Source organism: Amblyomma mixtum, chromosome 6 (assembly GCF_055824585.1).
Source record: "Amblyomma mixtum isolate Tamu chromosome 6, ASM5582458v1, whole genome shotgun sequence".
NCBI lineage: Eukaryota > Metazoa > Arthropoda > Arachnida > Ixodida > Ixodidae > Amblyomma > Amblyomma mixtum.
Genome location: NC_143017.1, coordinates 128,144,748 through 128,168,352, shown reverse-complemented (window position 1 = coordinate 128,168,352; position 23,605 = coordinate 128,144,748). Strand labels below are relative to the sequence as shown.

At 54.0% G+C, this 23,605-nt stretch overlaps 1 protein-coding gene across 6 annotated transcripts in view; it reads right to left on the bottom strand.

The window, feature by feature from the left end:
• CdGAPr (GTPase-activating protein CdGAPr) overlaps positions 1 to 23,605 on the bottom strand; it is a 234,806-nt gene that overhangs the window by 46,075 nt on the left and 165,126 nt on the right. For all 6 annotated transcript variants that reach the window (XM_089549120.1, XM_089549123.1, XM_089549124.1 and 3 more), the window contains one exon: positions 19,557 to 19,641. In XM_089549120.1, the coding sequence (XP_089405246.1) occupies positions 19,557 to 19,641 (85 nt within the window). The remainder of the gene's footprint in view (positions 1 to 19,556; positions 19,642 to 23,605) is intronic.

The following is a 23,605-nucleotide window of genomic DNA, read 5'->3' as shown; positions in this document are numbered from 1 at the left end:
CAGTGACCGGCTATCGCCATGTTCTCCCCCAAGGAGCTCCTGCCGGCACCACTGAGCGCTCTGGTACTAAAAGCCCGAGTTGCATGCGTTTCGCAACGATCGAAGGCAAACGTGACGCGGACGGGGCTGCCGACGCACTGCGATAGCGCGGCTACGCGCACTGTCCTTCAACCGAGCGAATCAGGGAGCGAATGGCAGACACGTAGGGAACTTCTCGCTGCTCAGAGAACAGCCTAACTAGGTACGTTGGGTGTACCCAGAACAGAAAGTGTGAAGGGCAACGGAAGTGAAAAAACAAAAAAAAAAGAAGTTAAAGCTCGGCAAGTCAAGACCTCAAACTCAGAACCCCAAGGCGGCATTTTTTGACATGCGTGAAATCCGAGGGACTGCCGCAAATGTAGTCGCGGAGCAACAGTGGTCCCACGCGACACAGTGACGACGGGTTTCTCCCCTCCCCACGGTCAGTGACACTCGCGGCTTTTTTCTTACACCAGAAGAAGCTGCGAGGGCGAGCCGGGTGACTTCTCCCGATGTGGGCGGGGCACAAGGACTCGGTCCGCTGGCCTAATAGCACACTGTTCAAAGAGATTCCCCGATTCAGGGACCCAGGGACTGAAGAGCTCTTTAGCATCCTCGATCGCCCGCGCCGGTGCGTACCGGGGCGCCTTGGTGCGCACCTTCCATCCTCGATCAACTGCACCGGTGCGCACCCGCAGTCCTCGATCACCGGAAGCGCACCCTACCGGGTCAGTTTTCGTTGCCCCGACTCGCACCAGGAAAATCGGCGGTTCGCAAGGGTGCAATCCCGGCAAGCATTGCGGGACGCGTGCTGCGGACAAGCCGCCTTTACCCGTACACGGTGGCCCATACTATCCTGCTCGTGTCTGCGCACAGACTCACGCGATGGAGCAGAGAATACGGTTGGTTGCCGCCATTGATGAACTGCTGTCAAGTTCGTCTGATAGCGAAGATGACATGATAATCGACTTGATAGCCTAAACACGGCGATGAACGACCGAAAATTCGTTTATCGGGTCGTCAGGCGCCTCGCCGATACCGGAGTGAGCGTCTGTTTACATTGCACTGCTTGGCATGTATAGCTGCAGTGTGCATGGCCTTTGACATGTAAAATGTGTGATTTATTTGCAGTTCCGAAAGCGTGTGACCGGTGTTGTGGTTTACAATCAAATGCACGCGCCAGAAGAAAGGCACCCTAAAGGCGGCGCTGCATGCACGAGCCCCCGCAGGGTGCAGCTTGTCCTCGATGTTGACCCTCGCCGGTGCGCCACCGCCGCGGTGCGCAGGGAACCGCGCTGGTTTCGGGGCGCACCCGGTGCGAGGCGATCGAGGACGCTATAAACAACCGGAAGGTGTGCGTGTGTGCGCGCGCTTTGGCTCAAGTTCCAATACTGTTAATTGGTAGAATAGAACTCTCGAGTACATTTCTCCCGCAGCCTCGTGTCTTATACTCCACCTCACCAGGACCTGCTCATTCTCTCTAGTTTTGCTTTCTAGAAATTCTAGAGGCCCGTGTACTGTGCGATGTCAGTGCACGTTAATGAACCCCAGGTGGTCGAAATTTCCGGAGCCCTCCACTACGGCGTCTCTCATAGCCTTAGTCGCTTTGGGACGTTAAACCGCCATAAACCAAACCATCTAGTTTTGCTTTGTTTTTTCAACCCTGGGAAGCACAAGAGCGCTTTACTCAATAATGGGGTGCTTTCGAACGTAGGCACACAAAGGATGTAATTTATTTACGATACAATCTTTTAAAAATGCAAATTGTGTGGTTTAACGTCCCGAAGCGACACATGGACTTTGAGGGACGCCATAGTGGAGGGCTCCGCATTAACAACACCTGGGGTTCTTTAACGTGCGCTGACAACTCACGGCACACGGGCGCCTTTTGCTTTTCGCCTCCATCGAAGCGCAACCGCCGCGGCAAGGACTCAACTCGGGTCCTTCGGCTCAGCAGCCGAGCGCACTAAACAACCACTGAGCCACTGCGATGGGTGACTCGATTCAAAATAGGCATCAAGTCTCTCTGTGTTCACTTGCGCCAACGCTATGGCTACAAACCGCCGATGTGCGCACACAGACACAATTGTAAAATAGGCGCCAAGTGTTTGTGTGAGCACAACGGTGGTGTTTGCAGCCATGGCGTTGGCGCAAGTGAACCCGGACAGGGAATGAGAAAACGATGACACAGAAGCGTTGTGTGTCATCTCGCCCTTTTCTCAGGTACTTGTCCGTGTTCACTTGCGGTGACGCTTCAGCCTTTTAATGAAAACCATCTTGCCTAATTCATCACCCCCACAGTCGTTAGGGATCTGCCACGGGGAGTAAGCCAAAATCACGGCGCAAGCAGCTGCGGATTACGTCGATAGTGCTCTCCCCGCCCCTACAGCCCACTCCAAGACTCGCCCATAAATCCGTCCCTGGATGCGAGAGGGACTCCCTCCGAGGTTTAGGACATAGTGTTAGGGACGGGGCCACACTGCCCACCGCTGGAACCAGTGTTAAAGATGGGGCTTCTATCCCACCGCTGGAACCAGAGTTGAAGACGGAGTGGTCCTGGAGATGACTAACTCGTTTAGCCCCACAGGTACCGGCTCCGAATGACGATGTCGGACTGCGTTGTCGAGGAAACTGTACAAGAGGGTTTATTCTACATATTTACAGATGAGAATCGAATGCCATGCAATGCAATGCGAATCCTAATCCTCCGATCACACAACAACATCCCGTTAAATACGGTTCGCGTTCCCCAGATCCCTGACTAGGGAACTTAGGTCGAATAACGTTGTCCAATCGGATGGGCCATTGATGACGCTGGCGGTACCACCCCCGGCACGGGGCGGTGCTGAAGCTCTCTCGCTCTCTCACAGCTTGGGGGATGAGAAGGGGAAGACAGTCATCAAACACAGATGCGTCACCTTGACCACTGCCGCAAGTGTTCTGTGCGTTGCCTCCGTGGGAAAGCAGAATCCCGCAGTCTTCTCGCAGGTGGTTGAACCTTCTCGAACTCCCCCGCCGGATGGCCGAAGCACGAGACCCATTCGACACAGCGTCTTTCAATTAGCAGCCTCGCTCAGCGTGACCTTGCGTAGCATCATCCAGTCCGGTGACCCGAAGGCCGACTCGGCCAACGTATACCGCTGCTTCCGCCGTGCTTCATGTGCATCTCTGCTTTCACTGTTGCCGCCGCCGTCGCAAGCTGTCGCCGCATCTTTGCCTAACGACGACACTCGACTGACAGTAATTTCTCCCAGGCCCGTGGTAGACAGCGTCCTGCGATCGGTTCGGTGATTTGGAGAGCAACAGCCCCGGCCGTCGTCGTCTATGCTTCTGCCGCCGGCGCCAGGCCTCGTCATATCCCTTGCTTTGCGATGAGACACACCCGGCTCTCAGGACCACGTTGTCCACTCTTAACAGCTCGTCCGCGGCCCGAAAAATCTCGAATGGCCAGCGTTCACGACCGCTGGGCAGGAAGAGATGAGGCCGGAGTCGGGTGGAAGGGCTGGTTTCCAGAAATGGCATCCAAGCTCGAACATTCAACAAAGAATGGCATCAGTGGACTGTTCCACGAGACAGGGCACTGACCCACAAGCAAGCGCTCGGAATTTGCCCAAGACCCACCAGGCTTCCCACATTGACAACAAATGTTTACTAAAACATGACTGAATTTTGGCGTAATTTTGGTGCCGAGAAAGCGCGAAATCTCCCCTATGAAATCGCCAAAGACGGACTGCTTGGACCAAAAAAAAAAAAAAAGAACACACAGTAGGTTGTCCTACTAAGTCCTGTCTACAACAATCGGCTGAATCCATCAGCATTTCCGTGCGGTTTTCCCTTCCTGAAACGCATCGAGAAATTCTGTTTTTGGAGAGCAGGACTCCGTCTAAGCAAGCGACCATTTTTGGGGGGACAAAACTGTCATAAGCATATTTCAGACGATGATCAGTCTCAAATATGAACCTTGCGCCGTTCAAGTGACTTTGGTAACCCGACAACATCTGTGCCGTCTAAACCAAACGCGCGCTCTTTGTCTAAAGCGCTTAACGCTTCTCTACATGTCAGCCTGCGGCTGACGTACAGAACATGGTGCTCTTCGTGGCCGTCGCCAACTTGACTTAAAATAGCACCCAGTCCTCTATCACTGGCGTCACACTGAACTTAAGCTCTTTACCATAGGCAGCGGTCCGAAGCAAAGGTCGGGACACGCGCGCATCCTTTCGGCTCCTTCAAGAGTTTTCTCTTCGGTCATTTCAGTGTACATCAGTGAGGCTCCCTTTCGTAAGGTGTCAGTCAATCAAGGGATCTACGCTCCGTCTACGCGACGTTAAGCGTAGTTCTACTCGAGCTGCGCTCCTGTGAGTGCCCTTATCTCTTGGTAGCATGTGAAATCGACACCTGTGATTTCTAACTTAGTGACGCCCTATCCTTTCTAAGGTAATGAAAAAAAAACAGTAACTTCCGATCAACTTGTTTTAACTCAAAAGTAGCCTTTCCCTGCCTGATTCCATAAACACACACAGAAAAAAAAAGAGGAATAAAAAAAACAGCTACTTCAAATCGCCACGCGGGGGGGGAAAACTGACTCCCCGCCGCCGAGTTGAAAGGATTAGTCTTTCAGACGCGCCCGCCGGGGTCGCGCTTTGACTGATTGTACTGCGGTCAACTCGTGACAAAAGGCTGCAGAAAAAAAACGTCCCTGACTTCCGCTTTCGCATCCGCGCCCCCTCGACGTGCTCGGAAAGCCTTGGTCATGCCTACAATGTCGATAACCGACTCTGGCTCTGGACGAGGAGCAGTGACCAGCGCGAGAAGGTACCTCTTTCTCTCGCCCCAAGTACGAAGCTCGGCCACCCTTTCGTCCTGCGCGCTTCCTAGAATGGGGTGCCAAAAGTGAAGGACGATTCCCCTTCAAGTGCGCCCGCCGAACCCGCCTGCATGTGTCGTCTCGGTTGTTCGACGCCTGCGTTCGCATGCGCTGAGTGCCGCGCAACCTTGCGGTTTCTGATCTCTTGGGCCGCTTTGCCCTTTTCCTAACTGGCTTTTTGTCCGGACGGCGCGGTCTAGTCTTTCTTGCAGGCCGATGCCCCTTTAAGCACTTCGCGCCTGTTTTGCTTGGAAGACGTGCTCTCCCCTTTTCATTACTGCGGTCAGCCTTTGACTCGCGTCCCGCCTGACCAGTAACTGCAAGCGTAAGTTTACGAGGCGCAACGCGGGAAGGCTTCGCCTTTCCTTCCACCGCATTTCTTTCTTTCGCACCTGTGTGCGCAACCGAATCTAGGGCTTTGAATTTGATTCGTTTTCTCTTGGTTCTTGCCCTTTTTCTTTTTCTGCGCCTAGACTGTACCGCATGCGTCTCCTGATCATACCTAGCTATCTCTAGTTTTTCAGTCGCACTTTGGAAATTTTCCTCAAATTCCAAACTGGCCTCTGTGCCTTCGCAGCAGAGTGCCAGCTCCACGCAGCTGACAGACGGACATGAATCTGCCCCCGAGATCCCTAGCTCATTCCCTCGGGAGTTGTCCTCTCCAGCTTGCCTGTCGCTCTGCGCGCCATTCTCTGCATTGCAGTGCTCAGCTACAACTGAGCCCGCCTGGCTCTTATGGCTATCCTTTTCCTCGGCAGCCTCGCACTCTTCTTGTGCCAGTATTACCAAGGTAGCCTCTCCGGAGCCTTTGCCACTGAAGCCACTGTGACATTCCAATTCGCTCTTACCGCGGTTGTTACTCTCAAAAGGGGTTTCCGCTGTTTCAACTTCGCAACCTTTCTCGCTAGGAAAATCTCCCTTTTCGCGGTTCTGCCGGTTTGACGCCTGTATCGACTCTACTGAAAGGGTCGCGCTCGTAACTGTCCCGACAAAGCTGTCCATTGCCACTCCTACCTCACTTGGAGGAGAATCCTCGCACTCGTGTAGTTTAGACGCTATCTCGGAATGCTCTCTCTTAGCATTACGTCCAACTTCTCCGGACACGGTCTCGGATTCTGCGGCTTCTCTTGGACCACCGCACCGGTTGAACGCGTTCTCTGCCACTTCCCTCGTGGTGTCGCGATTTACCAACGCGGCTACGGTCACAGACTTTTCGGGTCTTATCTGCGGACCTATTTCATAAGCATCGCTTGCTCTTTCAGGACTTCCGGCTCTCACACTACCGCCCTTTCTTCGTATTTCGTTTTGAACTTCTAATATCTTTAGTTTCGTTGTTTCAATTTCAACCTTCCACTGTTGCCGTTGCCGTTCCTTCTCTTTTTCCCACTCTCGATCAGCTTCCTCTTTACGCGCTTTTTCCTCTGTGCGCGCTTTTTCCTCCTGTTCGGCTTTTTCTTTACGGGCTTTTTCCTCCTGTTCGGCTTTTTCTTTACGGGCTTCTTCCCCCTGTACCAAATTCCACGTATCTACCAGCAGTTGATCGTTATTGTTGACCTGTTTACGAATGAATTCGCACAGTTCAATTTTGGTTATTTTGATAGGCACTTCAAAAGACAGTTCCTCGCATATCAACAGCAAGTCCGACCTCCACAATTCCATTAGTTCCATGACAACGCCTTCTCCGCTTTGGCTCTGCTAACTCCACAATGCCTTGAGAATAACCCCTCTCAAACGACAAAGCCCTGATTCCCAGTCAAGATTATTCTCTGAATCTTACAGCCTGGCGAATCCCATAGCAAAAGCCAAAACGCTCACCCGTGGAGAAAGTACGATGTCGCACGGTCCATCCCAGCTGCTGCCAACCAGTGTTAGGGACGGGGCCACACTGCCCACCGCTGGAACCAGTGTTAAAGATGGGGCTTCTATCCCACCGCTGCCACCAGTGTTAGGGACGGGGCCACACTGCCCACCGCTGGAACCAGTGTTAAAGATGGGGCTTCTATCCCACCGCTGGAACCAGAGTTGAAGACGGAGTGGTCCTGGAGATGACTAACTCGTTTAGCCCCACAGGTACCGGCTCCGAATGACGATGTCGGACTGCGTTGTCGAGGAAACTGTACAAGAGGGTTTATTCTACATATTTACAGATGAGAATCGAATGCCATGCAATGCAATGCGAATCCTAATCCTCCGATCACACAACAACATCCCGTTAAATACGGTTCGCGTTCCCCAGATCCCTGACTAGGGAACTTAGGTCGAATAACGTTGTCCAATCGGATGGGCCATTGATGACGCTGGCGGTACCACCCCCGGCACGGGGCGGTGCTGAAGCTCTCTCGCTCTCTCACAGCTTGGGGGATGAGAAGGGGAAGACAGTCATCAAACACAGATGCGTCACCTTGACCACTGCCGCAAGTGTTCTGTGCGTTGCCTCCGTGGGAAAGCAGAATCCCGCAGTCTTCTCGCAGGTGGTTGAACCTTCTCGAACTCCCCCGCCGGATGGCCGAAGCACGAGACCCATTCGACACAGCGTCTTTCAATTAGCAGCCTCGCTCAGCGTGACCTTGCGTAGCATCATCCAGTCCGGTGACCCGAAGGCCGACTCGGCCAACGTATACCGCTGCTTCCGCCGTGCTGCTGTGCATCTCTGCTTTCACTGTTGCCGCCGCCGTCGCAAGCTGTCGCCGCATCTTTGCCTAACGACGACACTCGACTGACAGTAATTTCTCCCAGGCCCGTGGTAGACAGCGTCCTGCGATCGGTTCGGTGATTTGGAGAGCAACAGCCCCGGCCGTCGTCGTCTATGCTTCTGCCGCCGGCGCCAGGCCTCGTCATATCCCTTGCTTTGCGATGAGACACACCCGGCTCTCAGGACCACGTTGTCCACTCTTAACAATAGTCAGCAAAGTTGGAGGTAACTGAAACCTCTCTGAGATAACCGGTGGCGCTAATACCAATGGTAACGCTCCTAGACTTCCTTAAACAAGTCTAAGAACTTTTTCCCTTTCATCATTAAAACCTCTTCCGTCCAACCAGCTCGAGAGGCGCCTCAGTGCATCGGCCAGGCACACTGCTTATATCCGGCTTTTGGTACCACGTGCTTCTGCCGTAAAACGCTGCCGCCGCATTTGCCGCGAAGACCAGACCTCGCAGCCCCACGTACGCTAGACAGGCGAGCGGCGCCAGCAAGGTTCAGTTTCTGGTAACTCGTCTCGAATCTAGCGAAGAAAATAGCAGGAGGAGTGCACTATTCGCAGTTTCTGCGGCGACGCTGCACGCAATCCTTGACGCGGCCGAGTTTCCGTTCCGAAGAAAGCAAGCGAACCGTGACCGTGTGCTACGTGTGCAACGTGTTGAGTAGGCCGTAGGCGTTCATTCAAGAAAACCGCCGGAAACATCAAAAAAAATTACGAGGAACTTTAGCGGCTAAAGTGGTGAAAGGCGAAAGCCTGAGTGCTGCATTCTGCTACGCGATTGTTCACTTCACATTCTGTTGGTGCATTAATTAACTGCCAATTAATGACGCTTAAGCTTCGCCTTTAGGAGTGGAACGCGACAGCCTGTTGTAGCACTGCCGGGCGGTCTACGGAACGCCACCACCCGTTAGGCGCAATGCGTTGCCCTTTGAATGCAACGCTTTTTGAGGAAAGGTTCTACGCCTTGCTCGTCGGTAAATTGGTTTTTGAGGAAAGCAAATGTATCAGTGTGTCATATCTCGGTGGTCACCTAAACCTCGCCGTAACGGGAAGGGAGGAAGATGGGAGTGAACGAAGACACCGTATTCACTAGACGCGCCTTTGTTCATTCCAAGCCATCGAGCTAGCATGGCGGAGTGGTACCGTGCTCGTCTCGCACTCCGGAGACCGGGGTTCGATTCCCTAGCTCGGCCAATTTCCTACTCGGTTTTATTTATTTATCTGGTCTGACGAGGAAGGTTAATTAGGCTAATTGGTTAAGTAAGTCCCACTAACTTGGAGAATCACTATACAATCCCATTAATTGGTTCCATGGTTAGTAGCCAAAGTACAATTGGCCCCGTTTGAAATTCGTGCACTCTGACGTCACGACCAATTCGACCAATTGAAAAGCGTGACATTTTCTGTCGACAACTTCTGCTTACAACGATGAGGCATTAAAGGCTTCCGCCTTAATAGCAGCTTAGCTTACGCGCTGGCGCAAGGAGTCCTGCCTCTCCATTCATGACGCGAAGACCGACGCGTCTTGCTACGATATGCGAAGGTAATCGTGAAAATCGTTACGCGCTAAATAAACAGGGCTTCGCCAGCGCCATCAGTCGGGGCTCGATAGTTGACTGTTCGGTCTGCCATGTAGCCAGTACAAATGTGAGCGAGCTTTTCGCAGTGCACTGAGAATTCAAGCGCCGACACCGTGCGTTTGCAAGAGCTGTGTCAGGTGTTTACGCTGCGACAACGACAAGAAAATTGTGGCCCCCAGCCATGTCATGTACCTAAACACAGCAGTAGGCTCAGAGGCCACGGCGTTCCCGGGTTCACCGGTTCGATTCCCGACGCCGAGCCCACATTTAAACCGAGGCGACCGAAATTCAAAGCTGACATTTCGCACAATTATACTTCGGCGCTCGCTGAAGAACCCCAGGAGGTGGAAATCAATTCGAAGCCCTGCCCCACGTCGTACTTGGCAGCCACTCCCTCGGCTCAGATACGGACAAATCCAACATCGTCATTACCAATTTCAGTTCAGATACAGCTCGATCGATGAGCTAGTTCGTCCAGCCCTATTAACGCCGGGGATTTCAACGCGAACCAGCAGGATGTTCGTGAAATTCAGTGGACGCACACTGAAGCCGTACGAACAGCGCTCAGCCGTTCCGCGCAGGGTGGTAGCACGGCGCGGCGGGAGCGCGGATTCTCACACAGCGCACGCGATGACAGCCCCGCACGATTTCCGTCACGGGACGGCTTGGGGCCCCGCCAATCGCGTCACGACGGAACCGAAACTTAATCAGCCGCGACAGCAGCGCGGCGCCCCCGCCTGGTGCCCAGCCAGCCGGTCTGCCGGGCGGATGGATGGCCAGTCGGCCTGTCGGGGTTCTGGACAATGGAAGAGCTCGCATGCCTCAGGAGAGCCGCACCACCACCCGTCAGGAGGGTGCGAAAAAACAAAGGAAAACCACCAGCACAAGAGCAGATGCCGATAGTGGAGAAGCAGAGAGGGAGAGAACGAAGGATCGGTGGTCCGGTGACCTTGAGCCACCGTGGCCCCCTTTCCGGCGCGGCCTTCGCGAGAGAGCAGCGCCGATTGGTTCCGCGTAACATCTGCGCCGCCACAGCAGCAACAGCAAGCAGCCTCCCGCCCGCTTTATAAAAAACCGGCCGGCACGCGTGCTGTTTGAAGGGCCGCGAGCCCATCCACCCTCCCTACCAGTCCCCTTTTGTTCCCCCTCACCCCCTACAGTCTGTTCCTCCTAGGCTTTCCGGCTCGCCGCTCCACCACCCGTCAGGGCTTATGCACTCGCGGCCGAGAAGCGCTCCTAATTGCCGCCTCATCAATCCGCCGCTCCATCATTAGAGAGCCGAGCTCTGGCGCGAGATGCCATCGGGAAATGATGCGAGCGGGCACCGCTGTCCCGATCCTACCGAGGCGCAAGCGGAAGTGGCGGGGACGGTGCTTCCTTCCGGGTGGGGCTGTTCCCGAGCTATCTCGGCGCGGTCGGAAATGACGCCCAGCGGCCGGCGCAGTTATAGCGACTGAACCGCCGAGCCACCAAAACGGCATCATTATTATGGCCTCTCTTCTCCCTAAGGTCATAAGGCGCGAGTGCAAGACGACAGGGAAGCAAGCGACTATCTTCTCTCCCTTTGCAATCGAAACGCCACTCTACCCGCTATAACGACATTCGGTGAAAGCAAGAGGCGGGCAAGGGGAAAAAAAAAGTGCGCGAGAATCACGTCATACGACGCAAGTGTCGCAGCTGACAGACGCAAAATGGCACTCCGAATTATTTTTTTATTCCTTATCTAAGTCTGTTTTGTACACCTGGAAAAGATGCGCCCGCGGCCCGTTTCCCCCAACAGCGTCATTCTGCCCCCAGAACGGGCCGTTGCTCCGGCGTTAGAAACTATCACTCTCCACTTTGCCATTATTGTTCAGTTGTGCAGTCGTGCTCCATCTTCAGCTGTCACTCGAAGCTTGCTCAGGCTCATGCCGTGTGCGCCTCTACGACAATGCCAATCCACCTCAGCCTCGGTTTTCCCAGTTTCCTGTTGCCTTACAGCTGTCACACACAGTAAAAAAAAAAAGAAAGCCCCCTTACGATCATAAACACTGCTGACGGCTCATTTGGAAAACCAATGGATGCGATGGCGCGTAAAGGCGTGCGGGCGCGCCTAGACTTTTTCAAACTTTGGGGCTGTCCATCAAGCGTACACGTAATATGACGTAAGCTGTTCGAAATGTAAACTGTAAATTGTGGTGTTGAACGTACAGGGTTGGTCAAAAGTTCCCAGGCCACAGGGTGTGCTTCCAAGCAGTATATTCCGAATGTTCCGACGCACCCAATGCTCAAAACCGCTGCAGAGGGTAGGAGAAGTACCGTGCTCAACTATGAGAACCTCGATAGTTTTAATGGTATATTAAATGACAGGATATAACGCTGAAAAGCAGATCATGTGGCCTGGGAAGTTTTGACGGACCCTGTACCTAAGCGAAACAAGGGCTATGACGGACTCCGTAGTGGAGGGCTGCGGGTTAATTTAAGACCACTTGGGGTCCTCTGACGTGCGCTGACATCGCAGAGCCTCCATCGCCTCCATCGAAATACGATCGTAGCGGCCAGCATCGAACCGACGACCTTTGGGATCAGCAGCCATACGCCAAAATCTTTAAAGCTACCGCGACAGGTGTGAGCTATTTGAGATTTTAGTTAAGGACCCTGGCTAGGTTTCGACATTTCAAATAATACAGCATCAGGGCTTTCTTAAACCTGTTCAGTGCTTTCATTATGAGGCTAAAGTACCGGAGCCAGTGTTCGACCTTCATTACACTGATTTCATAAAACTGATTCAATTTCTTAGCAGCCCAGAACACTCAATAGTCATCTCCAGCCCCACATTTCAAAACCATCGATTCCTTAGCGTTGGGCGTTCCTTACGGTCCAGCAGAAGAAGAGGGATGTCCCTGTCACTTTACCCATCTGGTGGGAGCACTACAAGAGCGCTACAGCGTCTTTACAAAAAAGTGGCGTCGATGTCTTCGCACAAACCACCGCTTTCATGCAACATTTACATGTAGCACTCCATGGGGCGCCAGGACACAGACTGCGGCATGTACAGCTAGCCAGAAGCACTGAATATTCTACCGTAAACTCTACGACGGAAAAGCGCGGGACGTAAGAAGAAAAATAAAAGGAAACTGAGTGTCCCGCGCCCTCCTGCGTGCCACTAGGGCAGCGCATCTGCACGGACGCCCACGGGCAGCCAAAACGCTCGATAGTGTTCGGAGCGCGCACTCCGATTAAGCCTCCCCCGCGCGCTTTTCCCGTGACCCGTGACGAGACCTCCCCGGCTGTCTAGGTTAGGTTAAGCCCGCCGTTAAAGCAAATAACACCCCTGTGGTCTGGCTGCACAAGGAAGCGCCCCACGTTGCACCTCCACCCACGTATAGAAGACCAGGCAGGCCGGTACAGCGAAGTGCGTTCGACTAACGAACCATGGAGGCCAGCATCCCACCACCAGACATACTCGCCGCTGAGCATGCGGGTATGACCCGCGCCAGTAACCATTACTGTCCCCCCCTCCCGTCATCCTCGTTACTTCTTCATCGCCACTAAACAACGAGAAAACGAATCCGTGAAGAGCGCGGCGCCGGTTCCCCAGCGGCCTGCATACCGTGCATGCATTTTGCCGACACCTGCGCGGCTAACGGCGACGCATCCTTGGCACCACGTCTGGAGGCGTCGAGCGGCCGCCGAGGCGACGTCGTGACGGCGAATACATTACACGCGGGCTGGCGGCGCAGGCATCTTCGTACGGAGCATGAACACGCACGCACGCACATACGAAGACAAACACACAGAAAAGTTATTACTTTCTCGAAAGCCGTTCGGTGCAAGTCTTCGGAACGAGCTATCTTACGGCGCCGGAACGTAAAACCATCAATCGGTGGTTGCGCCATGATTTCAGAACGCGTCAAAGGATTGAGAATGTAAGCATGCCGTTATCATACACCGCTACCATCGATAACGAGCACTAGCTACGCACCGGAATCACGTGCACGGGAAGTTTGCTGCATGCTCGGTAACGGCAGTGGTAAGCTAAAACGCTTCAGGCCACACCAAACGAGCTCTCGCATTACACAACCAGGGGCTAGCCCAAAGATGCCGCACACATTATAACCAAGGACCTAAACTAAAAAAAGCCATCTCACTGAAATAGTCCAAATGATCTGCCAAGAATTCATGAATCGGCAGTCGGTGCTCCTAGCGAACTGAGAAAATTAGAACGGACCTTAACCATATCACATGCGCAAGTCTTCAGTTCACACTATCAAGCCGCCGCGGTGGCTCGGTGGTTCTGGCCGTCTGAAGTCGGGAGGGGTTGACAATGAAGACAGCGCGTCGCGCGCTTCGGACGCCGTCCAAAGCCGCGGGAAACGGGTACCAAGGGGCCGACGACCGTTTCCCATTGAAAAGAGATGAGCTGTCAAGTGGGGGTGGGGAACAGTGAGGTCGGCGACTTCTTAAACCCCCGACTGCCTACCTAAGCAGTGGACTTACTGGCGCCTCTAGAGTCGGGCTCTGGCGAGCACTGGGCTCCGCCCACCTGTATGTGCAGTGTCATTGCTGCGGTATTGGTCGAAATTGGGCGAGAGCAGGTTTGATAAAGCTCCGCCCAATTATCGAAGATATTAAAACCCGCTGCACACAAAGAGCAGGGAGCGCGCCGAGTCCCAGTCTCGGCCGCTTTTCTACAGCCCTTCTTTTAAACTGCCTTTTCTCTAAGTGTTTGTATTTTGCTCCAGTCTTCAAGAATTTGGAGTGGCTGCCCCAACCGGCAACGTGTCGCCGGACGAGTGGACGAAGACGTAGAGTGCCCATCATACGATCAGACCAACCGGCCATTCCAACGTTTTTAACTCGCGGGTTCGATCCCGACATCGCGGTCGAATTTCGATGGAGGCGAAATTCTAGAGGCCCGTGCACTGTGCGATGTCAGCGCAAGCTAAAGTACCAAAGGTGGTCGACATTTCCGGAGCCCTTCACTACGGCGTCCCTCATAGCCTGAGTCGCTTTGGGACGTTAAACCCCATAAACCTAAGCCATTCCGTCTAACGACTGTACGTCTACAAATGTGCAGCGTTCCGTCCCCCTGACGGCCAAGTACCGCAAGAGACTCGTCGTTACAGCGCAAAACAACTCCTGCAACAAAATTGAAGCGTAATCCTAATTGCTTGCGCCTTTGCGACATCAACATAAAAAGAAAGCAAGCATACGTATTCACGTTTCCGCGGCTGCGAATGCATGTCGAGAGATACAAAGCAAACACAACAGCCTGCATGCTTTCAACAGACCTGCCTTCGTTAGCGGAAGAACCGGCAACGAATCGTCCGCGACGCAGAAAAGGGTTGCAACAGCACTCGCTACGGACACGAAACGACCCGCAGGCGTGCAGCAGCGGAGAGCCGCCGGCCGGCTAAATAGCAAGCCCGGCTCGCGCGGCGTGGCCCGGGGGCCTGCAGCCCGCATCGGAGGAGCCAGTCCGGTTTGCGCGCGCTGCTCGCGTCGTCCCTGCGTGCCCCGAGTTCATCCTGGCGGCGGCGTAATCAAGATTTAATGCCGCTGACCGCGGCTGCATTCCAGACCGCCAGGGCGCGCTCCTGCCTTCCGCGAGCACGCACCAGCGTAAAGACAGATTACACGCAAACGCGCGCTCGCGCTGGACTCTTTGTTGCGGCATTATATATCTCTCTCTCCTGCAAGCCCCCCTCTCTCCGCTCAGCCTCATATGCAGCCAACCGATCTCCAACCCCGCCCCTTGATTTAAGCCGCGCCGCGAACCGTCAACGCGCTCGGCGCCAGAAGCAAAGTAAGAGACGGCGCCTCTCACGAACCTGCGCCGCGCAGCCTTGCGCAACGACCGCTCGTTCCGACGAGGCGAGGACTCCGAGAGGAAGAAAGAACGAACGAGAAGACGAATAACAGCGATAAGCGTCCGTTTCCTCAGATAACGTCGACGGAGGAAGCTGCGCCACTGAGAACGCGCGGTGGCTTCACTGTCGTGCACAGCCCGGGGGCATCCGCCGCGGACGCACATATACCGCATACTCTCGTTTCTACCTACATCTACATCTACCTACATCTACCCTTTTTAATCATCAGCGTCGGAAAGCAAGGCGAGAGACCTCGTTCTTCTCTGCAGACCTTCTGGGTACCAGTTTTCGAAAGAGACGCACGTAAGTTTTTGAAAGCCTCTTACACATGGTAGTAGCACTGCCTGTTGAATGTAGTTGCAGTTCATCATTGACGCCGTTATTCATTACACATAGTTAAAATATTTTCATATATGCGTAATTTCAAATCTTTGCAATTTATTTTAGAAATACTACTACTACTACTACTACTACTACTACTACTACTACTACTACTAATAATAATAATAATAATAATAATAATAATAATAATAATAATAATAATAATAATAATACCTAAAATCAGCACTATGGGCAAACTGCAATAAATGGACACGCAAGCTAGAAAACTACGGCTTTGGTGGCAGGAAATGTAAGTATGCAAGCCGATGACGTTCACGGGCGCAGCAAGGTCACGAGGAAAAGCCATCCAACGCAGGATAATCCCGAGTAGAGAGCTACCACAACTTCACAGAATGCCCCCTTTACGAAATGAAAGAATGGAAAGAAATTGAGGAAAGGAACGGTTCTCAGAGGAAATGTATCCGTTTTTTGTGACGACAGCGCTATTCCATGGTTCTTGCGAGGCTTTCATTTTTTTTTTTTTTTACGCTGGATAACGAATGATTCCAACAGCTCGTTCTTTCGAGCGAAAAACAGCTACCGGCAAATGAACGCGATCCAACTCAAACACGGGTTGCTCTTCTTTAGCTGCAGCAAGTGCGGCCTCTGATTTTCCCGCGTGCGCGCAACCTAAACCAATGCCGGCATCGGACGTTTGCCTTTTAGGCAAAACCCACAGTGTACAGGCCGAAGCGGAACTACGCTGCCACAGCTGCACACGTTCGGAAAAAATAAAGGAGTACGTTTCGTCGCAGCAAGATCGAAGTGAAATATGCGTTAGGTTTGATGTATTATGTTAAGCCACTCCATAATGAGGAACAGAACGATAAGGATACGCAATTTATAACGCACGCTTAGCTTGCCTGAAAGCCTCTCACTATTGAAGCAATATGCTTTCCGACCAGCAAAGAACAGGTGAAACCCTTGGTGAACAAAAGGCTCAACAGTCTGGTCTGCCTCGCGCGCCTATGCAGCCGCCTCGTGCTACTGGCCAAAAACATTGCAATACAGCGGCAAAGAATACCAACTGCTGCAATCTCGAAAGACTGCAACAGAGCTACAAAAAAAAAAAAAATAAGACAGAGAGAAAGAAGAACGAAAGGAGGAAAGAAACAAAAAGATGTAAAACATCAGACGGCGCGACAGCAGGAGGCATTGGGGTGTCTGCTACAGCCGACGTCGCCGCTTCGGCGGACGCGGTTGTTGCGACGCGCTTCTGTTCTTTCACTATTTCCTCTCACATCTGTCAACTCTCCTCTGTCTACACGTGGCAGCGATTGTGGCTCAGCTCGAGCCAGTGGGCAGGCCCATGCACTTTCCTTTTCCTCTTTCCCACAGTCGCAACAACAACAACAGGAGCACGAGCAGTCTGAAGCAGATGGCTTCTTCATTACGGCACGTCGCTAGGCCTGCGCTTTTCTTTTTTCTTTTTTTTTTTTGCGTAACGCGCCCACTCTACCCCGGGACGCGCGTGTCTCAGTCGGTCATTCACCGGCGGCGTAGCTGAGTTCCGCGATCCCGCGCACAACGAAGTGGTCGGCAGCAGGGGCGAGGGCGTCGAAAGTTGAAAAGTAAGCCCACAGACGCACACGGGGACACCAAAGCGTGGAAAAACGGGAGTTGATATTGGAACCCTTCCAGCGGGGCACCAAGCCGCCGCCCAGCTGCGCGAGCCGGCTCAGCCGCGCCGTTCCCTTGGGGCGCAAACAGTGCAGCGGCAGCTACGCGCGGCTTGCCCGCCGGTGGCCCAGTCCCAAGATAGAAGGCGAAGAAGAAGCTCTGCAGCACTACTGCGAGGCGAGACGCGGCAGCACACCCCGGTGTCGGCTGTGGGGAGAAGCGTGAAAAAGAGAACAGGCCGCACCACTGGCGTCCACGAACCAGGCGCTGCTGTTTTTTCTTCTCGGCACCAGGGAGACCAGTCGCGGGAAAAGGCAGCGGGTTCCACTGAAAATTTACCACGGCGGCCGTAGTAGGTACGGAATGCCGGCGTGGCCTCCTGACACGAGTGGCAGAGGTTGCTCAGCCTCAAGACAGAAACGACAAATGCCCCTCAAAGGAGTCTTTTTAGCTCATAGCGTCTACTAATTGTCATGACATAAACATTAATCCCTTAATCCGCGATTAATCCCTTGCACCAGTCAGCCCCCTTGGGATTAGCAAGGGGATTAACAACGCCGCAATGAAAACCTGTCAACGTCACTGGCTTCAACTGAAGGGCATTTGTCGCTTCGCTCTAGACTTGTATCGAGCTTAAGCTGCTTTGCGCTACAGTGGATCGATCAGCCGTCCGTCTAGATGCTAAGCAAATTCCGCTGTGTTTGAGACCACAATCAAGTAGAGACGGTGTATGATGTACGCTTCTACAGACATGTGCAATACCGCCCGCAGTGATTTGAAACTAAACTGAGAGACCACCGGTCCACCTAAGCGGCTCGACAAAGTGCACCATAGCGAGCCACGAAAGGCCGCATGCAGCTGTCGAATGTTTTCTTTTGAGCGTGCAGACCGCACATTCTAATATGCACACATGCTACAGCACTGGCCCTCCGCCCTAGCGGACTGGCAGAGCGGCCGGTCTAAAGTTGGGGGGCACTTTCCCCTCGAGGCCTGAGCCGCTGAGTGCTCCGCAAATACGGCGAACGCCACAAGTGGCTCGCTCGGACGTCGAGACGACGATGACGCCAGAGCCCGGGCTGCGTTCGACGCACGCGCATATGCACATACGTCCCTCCTCCCGAGGCTAACCACACATCGGGCGGCGCCGGCGGAATCAAAATGAAAAGAGCACCACCCAATGAACGGGAAGCGGGTAGAGTACAAACGCCGGCTCCGGAGCGAGAGGTCGTTCGAGCTCAAACGGAGACGGCGAGACTGCGGCGCAACGCGGGAGCCGCCGCCACGAACTGCTAATCGCCGCGACGTCCCGGCTCCTTTCGCTGACCCCTGCGCCACTCATTCACGGCTAGCGCCGGACGAAAGAGAAAGGGGGAAAGGCGGCGACGACGGCGGCGGCCAAAGAGGAGCAGCAGCACAAAAGACGCGCGGCGCGTCTCATCACGCGGCGGCGGTGGCGGCGCGGAGGATTCACGAGCGTCGCGCCCCGACAAAACACAATGCCGGCGGCTCAGCCGAAGCGCACATAACGAGAGAAGACGCGATAGGGATCGCCGCTAGGTCGTGACGGCGGCGCGCAAGCGAGGTGGCGAGCCCGGCAGCAGCGGAGCAGAGCAAATACGCCGGAGGAGGAGGACGAGGGAGGGAGATAAGCATCGGCGACTAACTGAGGGGCTGACGACCGCTTCTTCCAAAGCCCGTGCGCCTGGGCTACTGACCCCGCGATATCCGACACACGAGGGGCCCTCTTCTCCTAGCGCCGGCAAAAGGAGGCACGTACTTGAGAGCGAGAGTGACTGGTTTAATTGCAACATTTGGGCGCATTCGTTATAACGAGCGGCCGGCCTTTGGCTTTCGGGCCTCGTGCACGGGCCGCGGTGGCTGATTTAAACTCTCGCGGGCTCCTTAAATTGCCAGCAGAAGCAGAGGGCAGCGAAGGGTCACATCGTTCAACATTTTACACAGCGATGAAAACGCTCAGCATGTGACCGACAGATACGCAGCCTATTTTGCTCGTCACGAAATGAGCTCGCACCGCGTCGCAGCGCTGCCGAGATCCTAGCAAAAGCCACTATAAAGGCATTACACGTCGCCTGTCCAGAATTTGCAGTACGAAGCAAGCACTCCAACTGACTCGCGCCAGGCAAACTTGCCACTCGAGTGATGTTGTACTCAGTTGCGCGATGAACACTATGCGAAATTTCGCAAGTGGGCTTTCCCACATGTCGCAGTTGACTAAAAAGATGGCGGTGCTCTAAATACGAGCACCATGGGAGTGGACCGGAAGTATCACACACAGTTCGGAAGGATCAGACAAACGACAAAAACTGCGCGCTTTCGTGTTGTGATTGCTCGCAGCGAATGGTCGGCCATCTTGTATGCGCCAAGTGAGTTTTGTGGCAAAGCCCGCTTGCGGAATTTCGCATAAGGTCGCCTGCTACCGAAACAATGAGCTCGATCGCATTCTTTAGTGCTTGGCGCCAGTCCTGGGACTCAGGGGAAACATCAACCACAGCGCGGAGTGAATGAATGCGGCAACACTTACCTGGACTGTCCCCAGGTCCATCATGTCGTAGTGGAAGTGGGCGCATTCTCCCAGCTTGGGGAACCGCGTCCCAGTCTCAGAATTCCTGCACAGGGAGAGCGGATGCGAGACTTTAGGCAAGGGGGAAACAGGCACATTCTTCAGAGCACTTACTCTCCAGTCTGCCTGGGTAAATGCCATCGTTAACCAGCAGGCGAACGTGGGAGTTTTTGGCTACGACATACTGCTCCACCAATGGGGACATCGTTTAGCGGCTGAAGATAAACGGCAAAGGAAAGATACAGTCCAGCAAACCCTCGATATGCATCTTTTACGGGAGGGGGGGGGGGGGGGGGGGGGATATACACGAGAGACAATGCAGCAAAGAAAAAAAAAAGCACGGCAAATATATACTTCTGATGTTTTTCTTTTTTTTTTAGCACCAGCTCTCAGACGACTTGGTGGAAAATCGACACTGCGTTCCGTGCAAAAAAAAAAAAACACTTGTGGCACCGACACAGCTGATCTAACGACAATGCTAACACGAACTTGAACATCGGTGCCGTGTATAAGGAAGGAAGACCTGAAGTAGGCGACAACGGTTAGCTTAAAAGCCGCGCGCATATTTAACGCCTACTTGAGGCCAAACGCGACGTCGTCTGTGCAATGTCTGTACACAGCACATGAAAACCTGCCGGTAAGAAAAGAAGGTTGCGAGGAGAGTGGAAATTGGCGGGAGCTGTCTGACCTGACTCTTGCGTCGCACCGTGAGGCTAGAGATGAAGTGAAAACAAAAAGGCGGAGGGAGGGAGGAAGGGAGGGGGGGGGGGGGGGGACGAGAAGAGAGAGAAGTGCAGCCAGGTACTACCCGCGGTCGTACCAGGGTGTGTACACCGCTTGAGCTCGGGAGTCGGCCACAGTGCCTCAACTGTACCGCACCGCTTCTCTCGCTCTTTCAAAGTTCATTCAAGGGCCCAGAAACAGAGTCGACAGCCGGAGACGCGCCTTGTTTTTATATTCGCCCGTCCTCATCTACGCCCAACCATACCGGAACCTGTGCCAAATTCCATCCGCCTATATTTATTATTTTTATTACGAGAAATGAAGCACGAGAGAGGTTAGGTTACTAAGAAGCAGAGAAACAAGGGGGGTCCAGGAACGAGTGCTGGCCAGTGTATCGTCTTTCCGGGCTTTGAAGAGCACAAACGCTGTAGGAATAAAAGAACCCGGAAGAAGGTGCAGAAGCCACATCCCTAGCCAAGAACAACCACCGCTATCGCCGACTAATGCCGGCGCCCATCGGTCAGCGCAGACATGTAGCCTGGGCGGCCTTATCCATACGCGTCCGAAAGGCGGTGAAAGGAATGCAGACAACAAATCGGTCTCATGCTCGTCAGCGAGACTCGGCTACAAGAAAACTGCGCAAAACGAAATGATCAAGAAAAACAATATTAAAAATACTGGGTCTTTTTGGCGTCTCAAAAGGGCGTTATAAGGTTCTATGACAGTACTTCCACAGAGCTCCAGCTCCGTGCGTAACCGCCGCAATGGAATTAAGCCGCACGACACAGGTTCGTCGCGCCCGCTCAGTTTTGCAGCTGAATGCGCTCTTCGCATGAGAACGTGGCCTGAAATGCTTTCTCGCACGCAGCAACAGAGCGCGCGCATTTCTCATTAGCGACAGTGGAGGACAGTAAAGCGTTCGGCTTCCCAGCCGCAAGGTCCGCGGTTCGCTTCCCCGCTCGGACGCAATTCCAGTTTTGGGATATCTCTATCCAGGCTAAAGCGCACAACGGAAATCTATCGGGGAAGCGCTAAAAGCCGGTCTTATGATTGCTGGGCATTGAAACAAAAAAAAGAGAGAGAGAGAGAGAAAGCAAGCGCGACGTATGCTCCAGAAGAAGGAAAGGAGGTCCCAGCGGCGGGACGCAAAGTGGCCGCCTTCAATCTCCATTACTTTCTCGTAAAGGCCCCGCCAAGAGTCGACAACGGCGCGATGGCAGCCTATAAAAAGAGCAGCCGAGCGCGGAATATAGGCGGCGGCGGCGCACCAGGGCCAGGAGGAGCACGAACACCGCGGGAGGGAGAGGCGCACGAACCCAGCGACGACAGCCGCGCGAGGGAGGGGGACGATAGCGCGCAGTAGCTGCTCCTGCGACGGAGAGCAATGAACTACTACCGCGCGCTGCTCCCGCGCAAGCTGCGGCGGCGGCAGCGGTTTGATATCCAGCCAGCGTTTACGGCCAAGTGGCTGCGCTCGAGGGCTTCAGCTCGGCTAAAAGAAGGAGGGAGGGACCCACTTGCGCGCGAGTGCTCGAACCCGATGCTCGATGAAAGGACCCGGAGACCGGCCAGCTGGCCTATCGTGCGAATGGATTGCTTCACCCACCGGCGCAATCAACGGCAGGTTCGCCTCCGGGTCCCTAGCCCCGCGCCGGGCCGGAGAACGACCTGCCCGCTGGCCGACAGCCAGACGAGACGGCCGCATCGTTAACGTAGTCTGCAGTCGCCAGAAAAAAAAAAATAGAAAAGAAAAGGGCAACGGGCGCGAAACACGCCACTGTCACCGCGTTGAGCCCACGTGGTCGACAGACCCGGCACGGCTGGCTTCCCTCAGCGGGCTCGCTGAAGCGACGCGAAAGCCCCGTCCTTCCAACGGTGGCGAGAGGAAGGCACGAACGTCGGCACGGTCTATGGTTTCTTAGGGATGCAGCGAAAGTAGAGATAATTAAGGGAGTCAGGGTAATCTCTCCTTTGATTGGAATGCTATTATTACCCTTCATCCGCTTTCTCATTTTCTCAGGGCGTAGCAGCCATCATTATAAAGCGATTTAACGCCTTGGAGGACGAATTGTGAATCAACGCGCGATCGCTCCTCGACCTTTCGTCATTACGCTTTGTCGGCACGCTGCCGATGATGGCGATAGCTTTCGGTGTGAGAGGATAAATCGGCCATGCAATCGTGCAGGCAATTCCGCAGAGGCGCGATGGTGATAGCGTTGTTAAAGCCAACGAACTGAGACGTAAACTCACACTGCTTCCGTCGGGAGGTCAGGCTACGACACAGAATATGAGCTCCGAGCCCATGAGGAATAAGTGAATGCGAATCGCGCCGTCAAGAAGCAGCATCTCCGAAGTTGGAATAAGCTGCGCGCAGGCATCGCGAAAAACAAACAGCGCGCAAAATTTTCCGCACGTTCAGGTCGCTAAAACATTGTACAGGCTGGCCCTTCCCGCAACGTTCACACCTGCTGAGGTTTCAAAAGTCAGGCGGCGAATTCACGAGCCCCGGAACCGGAATGTCGAAGCCACCCACGTCGCAGGCACGGGGCGAATAGGGCTGCGAAACCAGAGCAGCAGTCGCTTCTGACGCGAGCGGCCCTTCCGTGCGTTCTAAGCGACGGAACTGCTCAACGGTCTGCGCCATTAGAGGACAGAAGTGTTCCCTCGCCGTATACCGTCCCATTATCTATGGAGAAGATGGCGGTCCAGAGGAAAGGGACTTCAATATCAGCGCCATTATTCTTTCATTACAGCCCACTCATATCGCGCGCGACCTAGATATGCGCAGGAGTACCGAACATGAAACCGCAATGAAGATTTCGGAGCAGAGCGCCATATATAAGGGCGGCGGCCTCTACAGGTGACGTCGGGGACCGACGGAAGCTTCCGCGGTCGGGCCAACATTGGTTGCTTAAGAAATGCTTGCCGAAATGCGAGCACATAATTCTATTACAAGGCCCCAGAATGGAGAGCAGCCTGCAAGGTAGATAATCTCATCATCGAAGACGTGCACTCGGTTAGAAGTCTCAGCGACACATCATTCCCGATAACACTCGCACCGGAAGGCTAAGCTTCAGGGCCTGCGGTCAGCAGTTACGCGATTGATCGCGTACTCTCGTATAAACTGCCGCCTTCCCGGTACGTGCCCAGTTCAGTTATTGCCGAGTCACGGCAGTTACCGTACGTTTCCGCACCCGAGTCGGCTTTCCGCCAGCCCACTTCTGCATTCAACCCGCGTATCGAGGCACTCGTTTTCCGTTGCACAACGTCGTTAGCATTCGAAAAAA